Source organism: Halichoerus grypus, chromosome 3 (assembly GCF_964656455.1).
Source record: "Halichoerus grypus chromosome 3, mHalGry1.hap1.1, whole genome shotgun sequence".
NCBI classification, from domain to species: domain Eukaryota; kingdom Metazoa; phylum Chordata; class Mammalia; order Carnivora; family Phocidae; genus Halichoerus; species Halichoerus grypus.
Genome location: NC_135714.1, coordinates 104,287,230 through 104,303,974, shown reverse-complemented (window position 1 = coordinate 104,303,974; position 16,745 = coordinate 104,287,230). Strand labels below are relative to the sequence as shown.

Genomic DNA, 16,745 nt, shown 5'->3' with positions numbered 1-16,745 from the left:
ATCTATCCTTTAATGTTTATCTCAGATAACAGAACCTGAGACTAAAAGAGGATTTAAATTTAGATGTAACTAATTTAATGGCTTTTGAACAATTTTATAAGTTGAAGTTTAGAAGTCTGAATTTTGAAGTTTGCTTTTCTTCAAGCAAAATATCTTCTACAACCGTAAAACATAAAAGAGGCAATAAGCATTGCTGTTTTTGATGTAGGGCAGTCTAGAGTCCTTTCTATCAAGTTTCTATCTCTGAACAAAGAATGACAACCACTAGTATCAATTTCAATCTTCCAAAGATACTTTTAGAATAGACAAAACAAAACAAAAAACTTATATTGACCTCATCAGAGATTATAATGACCCAAGCTAAGAGGAACAAAGTTTGAGACCAATAATGTTTAATTAATCTGTGATTGAAACTAAGGAATAGGTTTGAAGAGGCTGAAGTATGGAACAAACTCAACATTTCACTGAAGATATATAGCCTAATTCAAGTATAACTAAACTTTCTCTTTTGATCTAATCACTGTATAAACAAATGTAAGTGTAAAGCTAAATAATTTTTGTTGATTATCAGAAATCCCTACTTATCTAAATTATAAATATTAAATCACATTTGGATGGATCTTACACAACACTTGAAAATGGTCAATCTTATTTAAAGCATTTATGATGACCTTTAATCAGAAGATCATGGTTAACATTTTTCTGCATGTATACGTGCAGTTTGCATTCATAAACTTCTTGGACATGAGAAATGGTGTTCTAGTTGTTGCTTTTCACTATCACACAAGCATGGTTACTGGCAAATATTAGGCACTCAAATGTTTGTTGAATTAATCAACAAATGAGCAAAAACTATTATTTGTATTCCTGGATTCTAATTTTTAATTTAAAAAGAAACAACCTGAATGAGATACCCAGAAACAATGTTGAGTATATTTGCTAAATAGATAGCTTCAAAGTAAAAACTTAAAAGAAATTTTCTTTTAAACTACAAAAAGGGCAGCGGCTTTATAATGCCTGTAAAAATAAAGGCAAAATGGCTGCATAATGACTCAGGTAATAATTTTTCCAAAAGGCCACAAAAAATTCCCCAATGTTTTAATGTAAATTATTACTGTCAGCAATCTCTGGACACTGCTGTTGCAAGACTTTGGTTTTGAAAGCTGCAAACCACCAAAATTTTTAAAATATATTTACTAGTCAAAGACACCAAAAAATAAAAGATTTTTAATATGACAATGGATTGCCTAAATCACATACTAAATTGCTCTATACAGGGAGATTTCACAATCCAGGAGCCATAGCCATGTTGCTGCAAGTAGGATTTCAGCAAAGTTTTAGCTTCTTGATAGGATCCAGACATACACTACAGAAAGAAAAAAAATTGAATTATAGGATATAGGCAGAATTTGGCTTATGAAAAGTAAGTAACCCTAATCATGCTTCTTTAGTTTGACATTTTAAAATTTAATGAAAATAGTTTTGAATTCTTATTTTTCTCATTATTTTTGAAACTAAACATTTTTCTTGCCAAAACTCCTTAAAGACAATTTTTTGTTTTTTTGTTTTTACATTTTTTATTAAAATAATCATACTCATTACAGAAAACTTGAAAAGTAGAGAAAATATAAAGAAAATAAAATCTGCCTATAATCCCCAAACAGATAACCATCATTTTGGTTTATTTCATTTTTTTATAAATGAACATATAGATGAACTTCTTAAAAGGCTTTACTGAATGGTTAAGCGACTGCCTTCAGCTCAGGTCATGATCCTGAAATCCTGGGATCAAGTCCCACATCAGGCTCCCTGCTCAGCGGGGGGTCTACTTCTCCCTCTGACCCTCTTCCCTCTCGTGCTGTTTCTCATTCTCTCTCTCAAATAAATAAATAAAATCTTTAAAAACAAATGAAGCTTTACTGAAGTATAATTACATACCATAAATGCACTCATTGCAAGTATACAGTTTAATGATTTTTAGTAAATTTATAAAGGTATGCAACCATCCCACAGTCAAGTTGTAAAACAATTCCATCACCTGCAAAAAAGCTCCACTGTGTCCATCTGCAGTCCAATCTGTATTCCCAGCTCCAGCCAACCAGGAATCTATCTACTTTGTCTTTCGAGTTTTACTTTTTCTAGAAATTTCATAAAACTCGAGGAACACCATATGAACTCTTTTGTGTCAGGCTTCTTTTGGTTAGCATAATGCTTTCAGATTCATTCATGTTGTTTCATGTATTTGTAGTTTGATCTATTTTATTGCTGATTAGTATTCCATCATACGGATTTATGACATTGTTTAAGGATTCACCAACCGATGAACAACTGAATGTTTCCAGTTTTGGGCTATTAAGAATAATGCTGCTGTAAACATTTACGTACAAGTCTTGTGTGGATATAGGTTTTTGTTCCTCCTGGACAGATACCAGTGAAAGTGCTGGGTCACATGGTAACTATATGATTACCTTTGCAAGAGACTGCCAAACTGTTTTCCAAAGAGACTGTACTATTTTACATTCTCATCAGCAGTACAAGTCTCCAGTTTCTCTGCAACATCTAGTATAGTGTTTTGGATTTTAGTGTTTGTGCAGTAGTATGGTCAACACCTAATGCCTGATGAGGCTGAGCATCTTTTATATGTGTATTAGCCATTTGAATATATTCTTTGCTACTTTTAAAAACGGTTGTTTGCCCTCTCAATACTGAGTTGTAAGAGTTCATTATATATTATTACAGCTCCAAGACCTTTATCAGATGTATGATTAGTCAGTTTTTTCTTCCAGTCTATGACTTGGATTTTCATTTTCTTAATGATGACTTTTGAAAAGCAAGTTTTAAATTCTGGAGTCCAAATGATCAATTTTTTTCTTTTACAGATTGTGCTTCCGGCATCACATCTAAGAAACTGTTTCCTAACCTAAGAATACAAATACTTTGACATTTTCTTTGAAGTTTTATAGTTTTAGCTCTCTTGGATATATGATCTATTTTAAGTTTTTTTTGTATGACTCATATGAGTCTAATTTTTTTTTGTCCACAGATATCCAACAGTTCCAGCACCATTTATTAAAAAGACTATTCTTTCTCCCATTAAGTTACCTTGGCACCTTTATACAAAATGAATTGACCATAAGTGTGTGGGTTTAGTTCTGACTTCTGTTCCATTGATTTATAGGTCTATCATTACATCAATACATTGTCTTGACTACTGTGACTTTATGATAAATTTTGAAACTATGTAGGGTAAATCTACCTTTTAAAAAATTGTTTTAGTTCTTTTATGTCCTTTGGATTTACTTGTCAATTTTGATCAGAATCAGCTCGTCAGTTTCTACACAAAAGCTTGCTGGGATTCTAATGAGTTTGCTTTGAATCCATAGATTAATTTGGAAAGTGACAGCCTAACAATATTTAATTTTCCAACCCATGAAATGGTACATCTCTCCATTTATTTAGGTCTCCATTTATTTAGGTCTTCAATTACTCTCAGCAACGTTTCATCATTTTATTTATATATATATATATATATTTTATTTATATATTTATATATTTATATATATATATATACATACACACACACACACACACACACACAATTTATTTTTCTATATTGTCCTTGTAACGTGTACTAAATTCACATATGATATAGTTGTTTGTTTTTGGTAGAATCCACAGGATATTCTACATACAAGATTACATTATTTAGAAACAAGAATAGTTTCTCTGTTCTTTCCAGTGTCGATGCCTTTTCTTTTTCTTGACTTGAACTTGCTAGGACCTACAGAACAATGTTGAATAGAAATGATGAGAGCAGACATTCTTGTTTTCTTCCCTAATCTTGTGGGGGGCAGGGGCAAGAGTATTCTTTCACCATTAAGCATGATGTCAATGGTAGGTTTTTCATTTGAGGAAATTTACTTCTCTTTCTCATTCAGTATTTTTAATCATGAATAGCTGTTGGATTTTGTAAAATACATTTTGTACATCTTTTGAGGTAATTATGTGGGTTTTGAACTTGAATCTAGTCATATAATGGTAATACATTCAATAATTTTTCTGATGTTAAATCAACCTTGCATTCCTGAAACAAACCTCCTTTGTCATGGTGTATAATCCTTTTCATGGGTTGCTGGATTTATTTTGCCAGTATCTTAAGAATTTTGCATGTATACTCCTGAGAGATAACGGTTCGTAGTCTTCATTTTTTGTGATGTTTTAATCCTGTTTTGGTATCAGGGTTATAGTGACCTCATAAAAGTTGGCAGTAAACTTTTTAAAAACTTCCATTTTATGGAAGAGTTTTTTTGTAGGATTTGTATTTTTTTGCATATATGTTTGCTAGAATTCACCAGTAAAGCTATATCTGCACTCTGCTTTCCTTTAGGAAAAGAATTTTTTTTTTTTTAGTTTTGATTTTAATTCCCCTTAACATACAGTGTTATATTAGTTTCAGGTATACAATATAGCAATTCAACAATTCCATATATCACTTGGTGCTCATCAAAACAAGGGCAATCCTTATTCCTCATCATCTATTTAACCCATACCCTCCACCCCCTCTGGTAACCACCAGTTTGTTCTCTATAATTAAGAGTCTGTTTCTTGGTTTGTCTCTCCTTTAGGAAAAGAATTTTAATTAATAATTCAACTACTTTAGTTCAATTTGGATATTCTCTTTATTTTTTTTTTATGCTACCATGCAACAAAACTTTTATTAACATTTTGAACAGCTACTGAGAAAACCAGTGATTCAGCTATTACTGAAACTGGTAATTTCTAAACTTAAATTGGGGCAAATGGCTATAGTGCAGAGCAATGCCATCATTGGGCACTATGAATTCAAGACTGAAGAATTAACAGCCACCCCTCAGACGGAGAACCAGGTGGAGAGTTGACGCTTTCTGGATGTCATGTTTTATAATTTAGATCTTTCTAGGAATGTGTTCATTTAACTTGTCTAATTTTTTGACAAAAGCTTGTTCATATTGGGTGCCTGGGTGGCTCAGTCAGTTAGCATCTGCCATTGGCTCAGGTCATGATCCCAGGGTCCTGGGATGGAGCCCTGCATTGGGCTCCCTGCTCTGCAGGAAGCCTGCTTCTCCCTCTCCCACTACCCCTGCTTGTGTTCCCTCTCTGTCTCTCGCTCTCAAATAAATAAAATCTTTAAAAAAAAGTTGTTTATAATATTCCAATTATTTTAGCTCTTTGGGGTCTATAGTGATGACCCTTCTTTCATTCCAAATTTTGATCACTTGTATGTTATCTCTATTTTATGTTAGTCTAAAGGATTATCAATGATTTTTTTTCAACGAATCAACTTTTGATTTCATTGATTTTTCTCTTTTCTAGTTCACTGATTTCTATACTTTATATTACTCTCTCTCTCCTTTTGTTTTAATTTGCTCTTCTTCTAACATCTCAAGGTGGAAGCTCAAATAACTGATTTTACATTTCTCTTCCTAATGTAAGTGATTAAAGCTGTAAATTTCTAACCACTCCACCAATTTCAATATGTTGTATTTTCATTCTGTTGAAGATATTTTTTAATTTGCTTATAATTTCTTGACTCACAGGTTATTCAGAAGTTAAGTTGTTTAATTCTCAAATGGCTAACTTCGCAGATCTCATTCCACTGTGGATTTCTAATTTAATTCCATAGTGGTTAAGAACATGCTTTGTCTGATTTTAATCCTTTTAAACTTATTAAGACTTGTTTTATTGCCAGTAACGGAGAATGCTTCATATGTACTTGAAAATAATGTATATTCTATTATGTAGTGTTTTATATAGGCCAGTTTGGTTGGCACTGATATTTAAGCCTTCTATATTCTCACTTATTTTCTGTGTAGCTGTATTATCAACTGCTGAAACAAGACTATTAAAACCTCCTACTGTAGTTGTAGAATTATGCATTTCACCTTTCAATTCTGTCAGTTTTGGCTTGTGTATTTTGGGGTTCTGTTACTAACACATGAGACTATTATATAACTATTTGTTATATGTTTCAATGTATTAGCCTTTTTATCACTCTAAAACGTTGCTCTGTCTTGTAATATTTCTCATTTTAACGTATGTTTGATGTTAATACAAACACTTCAGCTCTCTTTATTGTTACTGTTTGCATGATATGTTTTTTCATCATTTTACTTTCAACTTGTGTTTTTTAATTTCATGTTTCCAGCAGACAGCATTTACAGCTGGATCTTGCCTTTTTTTTTTTTTACCCTATCTGATGAGCTCTGCCTTTTCTCTGGAGCATTTAGTCTAACAGAATCTAATGTGATTATTGATATAGTGGATTCACGTCTGCCATTTCACTGTTTTCCAAGTCCCATGTCTTTTATATCTCTGCTTCCTCTTTATTGCCTTCTAGGCTTTTTAAAAATGAATTTTAATACACCATTTTAATTCGTGTGTTGATATTTTGCATGCAGTTTTCCAGTTATTTTCTTCATGATTACTTTAGGAATTACAACATGCCTCTATATCTTACATTCTACTTCAGATTCATACTGACTTAATCTGGTAAAATACAGTACCTTTGTTCCAATACTGACTGATTTCTTTCTCTGTCCTTGTTACACTATTGCTGTTTACATTGCATCTACCTTTGTTACAAAATCAATAATATACTGTTAAGATTGTTTTAAAGAATTTCCATTTTTTAAAGAAAATAAGAGGAAATACACACACATACACACAGCCTTATATATTTACCCCCATGATTACCATTTTCAGTATTCTTTATTCCTTCCTGTAGATTTATATGTCAGCTGGTGTAATTTCTTCCAGGCTTCAAGGTTCCTTTGGAATTACTTTTAGAGAAGTTCTACTAACAAATTTTCTTTTTTTCTGCCTGCGGATTTTTTTATTTTGCTTTTAAGAATTACCTTGCTATAAAATTCCTGGTTGCCGGGTTTTTCTTTCAGCACTTTAAACATATTTTTCTCAAATTTTTATTTAAATTTTAGTTAATATATCATGTAATATCGGTTTCAGGAGAATTTATTGATTCATCACTTACTTATAACACCCAGTGCTCAACACAAGTGTCCTCCTTAATACCCCTCACCTCTCATCCAGCAATCCTCAGTTTGTTCTCTGCAGTTAAGAGTCTTTTATGGTTTGCTTCCCTCTTTTTTCCCTTCCCTTATGTTCATCTGTTCTGTTTCTTAAATTCCACACATGAGTGAAATTATATTTCTTTCTCTTATTTTGCTTAGCATAATACAATCTAGCTCCATTCCCGTTGTTGTAAATGGCAAGATTTTCATTTTTGATGGCTGAATAATATTCCATTATATATATTATATATATATAAATATGATATATCTACACACACCATATTCTTTATTCATTTATCAGTCAATGGGCATTTGGACTCTTTCCATAATTTGGCTATTGTTGATAATGCTGCTATAAATATCAGGGTGCATGTGCCCCTTTGAATCAGTATTTTTGATCCTTTGGGTAAATATCTGGTAGTGCAATTGCTGGGTCATAGGGTAGCTCTATTTTCAACTTTTTGAGGAACCTCCGTACTGTTTTCCGAGTGGCTACACCAGCTTACATTCCCACCAACAGTGTAAAGAGGGTTCCCCTTTCTCCACAGCCTCACCAGTATCTGCTATTTCCTGTGTTGTTACTTTTAGCCATTCTGACAGGTCTGAGGTGGTATCGCATTGTGGTTTTGATTTCCCTGATGATGAGAGATGTTGAACATCTTTTCATGTATGTCTTCTTTGGAAAAGTGTCTATTCCTGTCTTCTTGACTGGATTTTTTGGGGGGCGGGTGCCGAGTTTGATAAGTTCTTCATGTATTTTGGATACTAACCCTTTATCTGATATGTCATTTGCAAATATCTTCTCCCATTCTGTAAGCTGCCTTTTAATTGATTGTTTCCTTCACTGTGCAGCTTTTTATCTTGATGAAGTCCCGATAGTTCATTTTTGCTTTTGTTTCCCTTGCCTCTGGACATATGTCTAGCAGGAAGTTGGAATGGCCAACGTCAAAGAGGTCGCTGCCTGTGTTCTCCTCTAGGATTTTGATGGTTTCCTGTCTCAAATTTAATCTTTCATCCATTTTGAATTTATTTTTGTGTATGGTGTAAAAAGTGCTCCAGTATTCCCAACACCATTTGTTCAAGAGACTTTTTTCCTTTGGATACTCTTTCCCGTTTTGTTGAAGATTAGTTGACCATTTATTTCTGGGTTTTCTATTCTGTTCCATTGATCTATGTATCTGTTTTTGTGCCAGTGCCATACTGTCTTGATGACTACAGCTTTGTAATATAGCTTGAAGTCTGGAATTGTGATGCCTCCAGCTACTTCTTTTTCAAGATTGCTTTGGCTATCTGGGTTCTTTTGTGGTTCCACACAAACCTTAGGATTGTTCCAACTCTGTGAACTGGTGGTATTTTGATAGGGATTGCATTAAATGTGTAGATCACTTTGGATAATATAGACATTTTAACAATATTTGTTCTTCCCATCCATAAGCACATCATTTCACTGCATGCTTTTCTAACAGGTTTGTTAAGATATAATTCTTATATCATAAAATTCCTCCTTTTAAAGTGTACAATAAATGGCTTCTAGTATTTTCACAAAGTTGCACAACCATTACCAGTAATTCCAGAAATTTTTCATCACTGCAAAAATGATTCCTAGATCCGTAGCAGTCAATCCTCATTCTCTCCTTCCCCCAGCCCCTGGAAACCACTAATCTACTGTCTCTATGAATTTGCCTATTCTGGACATTTCATATAAATGAAATCATATTACCTGTTGCCTTTTGTGTCTGGCTTCTTTCACTTAACATAATGTTTTCAAGGTTGATCCATGTTGTAGAATGTATCATTACTTCATTCTCTTTTATGGATGACTAAAGAGATATGCCACATTTTGTTTATCCATTCATCAGCTGGTGAACATTTGGGTTGTTTCCACCTTTTGTGTATCATGAATATGGCTGCTACAAACATTTGTGTACAATTTTGGTGTGAATATATGTTTCCAATTTTCTTAATGCATATATCTAGGAGTGGAATTCCTGGGTTACATGCTAACTCCATATTTAACTTTTTTTAAAGTTTATTTTTTAGTAATCTCTACACCCCCAATGTGGGGTTCGAACTCACAACCCCAAGATCAAGAATCACATGTTCTTCCAACTGAGCCAGCCAGGCACCTCTCTATATTTAACTTGTTGAGGAACTGTTAAATTGTTTCCCAAAGAAGCTGCATCATTTTACATTCCTACCAGCAATGTGTGATGGTTCGGATTTCTTTACATCCTTGACAACACTTAATATCTTTTTTTACTATTGATATATCCTAGTATGTGTAAAGTAGTAAATCACTATGGTTTTTTATTTGTATTTCCCTAATGATTAACGATGTCGGACATCTTTTCATATTCTTCTTGGCCATTTGTTTATTTTCTTTATAGAAATATCTATTCAAATTCTTTGGTCATTTTAAAAACTGGGTCATGTATCTTTCTATTATTGAGTTGCAACAGTTTTTATATGTTCTGGATACAGGTCCCTTATCAGATGTGTGATTTGCAAATATTTCCTCCTTGTATGTAACTTGCCTTTTCATTTTCTTAATTTTTGAAATGCAAAAGTTGTTATTGTAATAAAGTCTAAAATACTAATTTTTTCTCTTATGGATTGTATTTTTGGTATCAGATCTAAGAAACGTTTCTCTAACTTAAGAATACACATATTTTCTTCTATGTTTTCTCCTGAGAGTTTTTAGTTTTAATTCTTATATAGGTCTATCATCCATTTTGAGTTAATTTTTGTACATGGCATGAGGTAAAGGTCCTAGTTCATTCTTTTCCATGTGGATATCAAGTTGTCCCAAGACTACTTGTTAAAAAACTTTTTTTTTTCCACTTAAGTATCTTGGTACTCTTGTTAAAAACCAATTGTCCATAAATGTTAGGATTTCTTTACTATCAATTATATCCTATTGAGCTAAATGTTTATCCTTATGCCAGTTTTACCGTGTCTTGATTACTCTGGTTCTGTGGTAAGCTTTGAAATCAGAAGTGTGAATTGTCCAACTATATTCTTCTTATTCAAGACTGTTCTGGCTATTTTAGGTTGGCCTCCATTGTTGCTAAAGAGAAATCAACCTTTAGATGTACTGCTCTATGATTAGTAACATTTCTTTCCTTCACTGTTTTCAAGATTTTCTCTTTGTCTTGGTCTTAAGCAGTTTCAATAGGACATATGTAGGTATGGATCTTTTTAAGTAATATATTTTTTTAAATTCCATTATGATTAATATACAGTGTTGTATTAGTTTTGGTATGCAATATAATGATTCAATAATCAATACATTACTCAGTGCTCATCACAGCAAATGTGCTCTTAATGCCCTTCACCTATTTCACCCATTCCCCCACCCACCTCTTCTCTGGCAACCACCAGTTTGTACTTTATATTTAAGTTTCTTAAATTCCACATATGAGTGAAATCATATGGTATTTTTCTTTCTCTGGCTAAATGGATGGATCTAGCAGGTATGGATCTTTTCAAAAATTTTTTTCTTGGGAATTTGTGGAGTTTCTTTAATCTGTTAATGTTTTTCATCCAGTTGGGGGATTTTTTCAGTATTACTTCTTATTTTTTTTTCCTGTTTTTCTCTCTCCTTTCCATCTGAGATTCCTAATACACATCTGTTGGTGTGCTTAATATTGTTCCACAAATCTTTGAGGCTCTGCTTATTTTTCTTCAATCTGTTTTCATTCTTTGTCTTTAAAAAATAATTTCTATTGATCTTCAAAGTTCATTGATTTTTATCTGCCATCTCAAATGTGCTGTTGTGCCCATCTAAAGAATTTTTCACTTATTATTGTTTCAATTCTAGAATTATTTTTTTGTAGTTTGTTTCTCTACTGAGATGGCTCTTTTTTTTCATTTTGTTTATTATTGGAGTATAATTAACATAGTGTTCTATTAGTTTCAGGTGTACAATATAATGATTCAACATTTCTATATTCAGTGCTCCTCACAGTAAGTGTGCTCTTAATTTCCTTTATCTATTTCAACCTCCCTCCCCCACCTACCTCCCCTCTGGCAATCACCAATTTGTTCTCTGTGTGTAAAAGTCTGTTTTTTTGTCAGTTTTTTCTCTTTGTTCATTTGCTTTGTTTCTTGAATTCCACAAAGGAGTGAAATCATATGGCATTTGTCTTTCTCTGATTTATTTCATTTAGCATTATACCCTGTAGTCCTATCCAAGTTGTTGCAGATGGCAAGATCTCATTCTCTTTTATGACTGACTAATATTCCATATTTCAATCTTCTTTATCCATTCAGCAATCAATGGACACTTGAATTGCTTCCATATCTTCACTACTGTAAATCATGCTGCAATAAACAGGTGCATAAATCTTTTTGAATTAGTGTTTTTGTTTTCTTCAGGTAAATGTCCAGTAGTGGGATTACTAGGTCATCTGGCAATTCTATTTTTAATTTTTTGAGGAACTTCCATACTGTTTAGTGCAGTGGCTGCACCCATGTGTATTCCCGCCAACTGTGTATGAGGGTTCCTTTTTCTCCACACCCCGATATTTTTTTATGTGATGTTAATCACCATACATTACATCATTAGTTTTTGATGTAGTGTTCCATGATTCATTGTTTGCGTATAACACCCAGTGCTCCATACAGTACATGCCCTCTTTAATACCCATCACCAGTCTAACCCATCCCCCCACCCCCCTCCCCTCTAGAACCCTCAGTTTGTTTCTCAGAGTCCATAGTCTCTCATGGTTCGTCTCCCCTTCCGATTTGCCCCCCTTCATTTTTCCCTTCCTACTATCTTCTTCTTCTTCTTCTTTTTTTTTTTTTAACATATAATGTATTATTTGTTTCAGAGGTACAGGTCTGTGTTGATACACTGTTATATTTTCCTTTAATTCTCTGAACATATTTATAATAGCTGCTTTGAAGTCTTAGCTATATTTAACATTTGGACCCACTTAGAACCAGTTTCTATTGACTATTACTTTTTCCTGAGTATATGTTTCACCTTCCTGTTTTTTACATCTCCCATCTTTTTTGGTTAAAAATTAAACTTTTTAGACAATATTATAGAAATTCTGGACATGGTTTTATTTTTTCTGAAGTTTTTTAGTTTTTAAATTTAGCTTGCTTAAATTGTGAAATCTGTTTTCTCCGTGGTATGCAGCTGCTATTGTCCCTTCCCAGGTTTTTTATTCTTATTTTTATTTTTTAGCCTGGTCTCCTAATGGTTACCCTATTATCTGCTTAGCTTAATGATAAATAAATGATTTCAGCAGACACTGTTCAAACACCTTAAACCATAAGGCATCTACCTTCTCATCAATTTGTGTGTGTGTGTGTGGGGGGGTTGTGTACATAGTCCCTCCACCCTATCCATGGTTTTGCTTTCCCTGGTTCCAATTACCCATTGTCAACCGCAGTCTGGAAGAAGATGATCCTCCTTCTGATATATCAGGAGGTCAACAGTAGCCTCACGCTACGTCACAATGCCTACATCATTCACCTCACTTCATCTCATCAAATAAGCATTTTATCATTTAATATCATCACAAGAAAAAGAAAGGTGAGTATAGTACAAGATATTCTGAGAAAGAGACCATATAACTTTTATTACAATACACTGTTGTAATTGTTCTATTTAAATTATTGTTGTTAATCTCTTGTGCCTAATTTATAAATAAAACTTTATCACAGATATGTATATATAAGAAAACAACAGTATATATAGGATTCAGTATTACCTGTGGTTTCAGGCGTCCGCTGGGGTTCTTGGTAGTATCCCCCATGGATAAGGAGGGACTATTGGATTTAATGTTGCAGCCAGTTCTCTTTTATAGTTTCACTCTTTACTGGGTTCTCTAGGGTCTTCCCTGCACAAGTGTAGGTTCTCATTCAGCCAAGGATATATGGAGAATTTATCTTAGCCCTTCCATGGCTCTTTCATTTTTAAAATCTATCTAAGTAAGTTACTAGTTGGTCCATCACTTGTCCCAACCAGGACTGCAATCTTGGGTCAGCAAAATTATTGATTTTCCCTGTTTGTTTCATACTAGGTTTGGCACTTTTAGGTGACAAAGCTTCAAATTTTTACCCTCCGCCCCAAATCAAGTCCACCCTCAAGCAGCAAATCTACTTCCAGTGACATCCTCATGCTAGTAAAAACTATAGTTCTTGCCACTTAAACTAGCAGAAAGGAGGGAGAAAGAATAGGAACAGTCTTGGGTGAAGGCACCACAAACTCCTGTTGTTCTTACCCAAAGCTCAAGAAGTTTTTCAATAATACATACTTCTGTCTTCAATTTCTAGAGTTGTGAAAGGTGGTTTTCTTGACAATTTGGTCCAGTTTTTATACTTGCTTTTTTATAAATATGATCTGCAACTTCATGCCACCAAAACCAGAAATTGCCTAGATAAGCTTTTATACTTAAAAATGTGTGTGCATACCCACAAATCTGTAGTTAATATAATTGTTTCACAGGTTGGGATTATACAGTCTGAGTATTAAGATACTGTTGAAATTAAGAGACTTTCATACAATACTAGATTACAGACTGAAACTGAATTTAGGTTATCAGAAACAATTTGTATTTAATAACTTGATGTCTTGGGTATGTGATACTATGATAACATGGTTTATGTCAGACTATACCAAATGAAAAAAAGCAGATTAAAAAATACATTCAGTATGATAATATTTTAAAATATATGCATACTCAAATATACATATATATGCAAGACACATGATGAGAAAATGAAATAACACGCTTACAGGTTTAAAAGTATCATAATTTGAATAGTAGGATTACAAGTACTATTTTTCCTCTGTATTTAAAAAAAATTGCCAAATTCTCTATATATGCATTATGTTTGTAATACTAAAAAAAATAAATATTTTTAAAGAGAGAAAAAGGCTATATATATATATATATATATATATATATACACACACCACCTACTTAATCAGGCCCAAGTCACATGCTGAAATTAAAGCAGTTTCACAACTTTAAAACAGGAAAATTTATATGGATATCTTAATGTATTATTTTAGAATACTTCTAAAGTTAACACGGTTAATATATACAGAATAAATTTTATTACCATTTTGTTTTTCTGGGTATGAAAGCAGGTTTTGATCAAATATCGTCAAAATAAGTGCCACCATACTAAGGTGGCTACTTTAAGTGGCAGCACTCATTTACATATTCAATTTCTGCCATTTTCATTTAAAAATTAATTCTACCAGTACATGGCAATACCTTATATTCAATAACTATTTCAAGCAACTTCTCCTATGTCTCATTATCATAAAATTACATTTTTGTTGTCTTAAATTTTATTTCTATGATCAATTTCATTCCTTTAAGGACTTACCTTTGCTGCATGGTATGTACTAGCTTCAAGTAAATCTTCTTTCTTAGCTTCTTTGGCAAGCAGGTTAAATCGACTTAACATTGCAGCTTTACAAAGCCGGCTTGCCATTGACACACCACTTTTAAATGGGGAACTAAAGTAGAAAAGAATGAAACATCCACTAATCATTATTCAAGGATTTATGTTGACAATTGTAGAGATTAAAGTCAACATAGCATCTATAAATACTTTTCTCAATCATATACAATGAAGATAGTGAAAGATTTTTACACAAAAATTGTTCTGAATATTTACTTTCTGAAGCTAATTAACTTACAGCTTAAATTATTACAGTGTTGCATTAAAAATTAAAGAAGATGGATACTGGAACATTTTATCGTTTGAAGCAAAATTAATCTATGTTGATACAAATTAAAACAGTGGTTGTACCAGAACTGACTGGAAAAAGGCACAGAAATACCTTCTGGAATGATGAAAATGTCCTGCATTTTAATGGGGTGATGGTTATACAGGTGTATACATATATCAAAAGGCATGAAACTATATAGTACATTTCACTGCATGTAAATTTTAACTCACTAAAAAAAATATATATACACCCCTCCTCATGACCTTCCTATAATCTATGTATATGTATGTGCATGCATATATTTTTGTTTCTAATAAAAGTGGGTCCATAGACCATGAAATTTTTTGCTGTAACTCTCTTCATTGTATCTTATTAGTTGTTCTTGTATTTACAAAAATTGCCCAAATCCTTCATTTCTCCCTGTCTCCATACTCTTTATAATGTGACTTTTCACATTCTCCTCTCAGTAACTGTGGTTGATTTCCCCTCCCCCTGAATTTGGGCTAGTTTTGTGACTTATTTTGGTGAATGAATAGAGGATGTGTCAGTTCTGAGCCTGGGCCTCATAGGTTTGTGTTCATTCTCTAGGGAATCATTCCTCTACCAAATGAGCCAGCTGGGACTAGTCTACAAGAGGGTGAGACAACACATGGACCAGAGCCTTGTCATCCCTCTAAGACCAGACAGGTTGAATTTCAGTTAACCTAGAGTTAACCCCAGATGAATGACGGAGCCCAACAAAATCCAGCTCAGTTGACCCTAAAAACTTGTGAGCAGTAATAAATGGTTATTTTAAGTCACTAAGTTTTGAGGTCGTTTTATATACAGAAATAGTTAACATATGCTCCTGTGTATGAAACCTATTGATATCTTTATTAATATTTTCACCATGATACCTTTTGTTGTCGTTTTCCCAATGATTCTCCTGGGCTTTTCAGGTATAATATGATACCATATGCAAAGAATAGTAATTTTACCTCCTCCAGTATTTTATAATCTCTCATTTCTTTCTCTTGTCCAAATGCTTTAAGTAAAATATTAACAGCAAGAGTAAACAACTGTGTCTTGTTCTGGATGTTATCATCAATCATGATGATACTTCTGACTAATAAACACACATTCTATCCTTAACAAAAATATCAAACTATTGCTTTTTTATTATCTTTATCTAGAATAGCTGAAGAGATGTATTATATGCCTTCTTAGGATTTAGAGAGATGAACATGTGGTATCCCTAGATCATTTAATGACTATTTTAATAAGAATTTCTAATCTGGTATTTCTATTATGTTATTACTATCCTCACTCCTACAAAAAATACCAATTGATATTGTTGTATAAAATATGTATTTTTTTAATGTACTGTTACATTCTGCTTAATACTTTATTTAGCTATTTTGTCTGGAAAAAAAGAAAGTTTCATCTGTAACTTCTGTGGAAGGAGGCAGCAATCTTCTATCAGATTTAATAGCAGTGATACACCTGCTCCATAAAAGGATTTTAATGTTTTCCATCTTCTTAGATAGCACTGGAAAGTTCTGCTATTTAAAGGTTTAAAAATTCCTCTGAACCACCTCAGAATGGTGCTTGCTTTGAGAATAGTTAGGGCACCTTCCTGATAACTTTCTTATGAAAATAACTGTTTAGGTTTTTCCCTCTTCTGTACCAGTTATAGAAATAATTTTTCCTAGAAATGTATGCATTTCACAAGGATTTAAAAAATATTTACATGGTTGAGCAAGTAAGTTACGATTCTTTTAATCTTCTATTTCTGTTAATTACTCCCTTTTTATTAAATATGAGATTAGCTAGTGACATTTTCCCACAGAATCAGATTTTTATTACTTCTTTTTGTTATTTAGCTCTTTAAATTACATTTCTAGTTTTTCTGATTTCTTCATTCTGCTTAATTTATTTCCATTATCTCTTGATATAAGCATCTGAACTACTGGCTTTTCCATTCAGCTTTGCTTTAG

The 16,745-nt window shown here is 32.9% G+C and overlaps 1 protein-coding gene across 2 annotated transcripts in view; it reads right to left on the bottom strand.

Annotated features, from left to right (window-relative positions):
- Positions 1-1,252: 1,252 nt before the first annotated feature.
- Positions 1,253-16,745, bottom strand: part of ADAD1 (adenosine deaminase domain containing 1) — a 53,617-nt gene continuing 38,124 nt past the window's right edge. For both annotated transcript variants that reach the window (XM_036069406.2, XM_078068203.1), the window contains exons 10-11: positions 14,421-14,553; positions 1,253-1,366 (exon numbers count right to left, since the gene is read on the bottom strand). In XM_036069406.2, coding sequence (XP_035925299.2) covers positions 1,253-1,366; positions 14,421-14,553 — 247 coding nt within the window. The remainder of the gene's footprint in view (positions 1,367-14,420; positions 14,554-16,745) is intronic.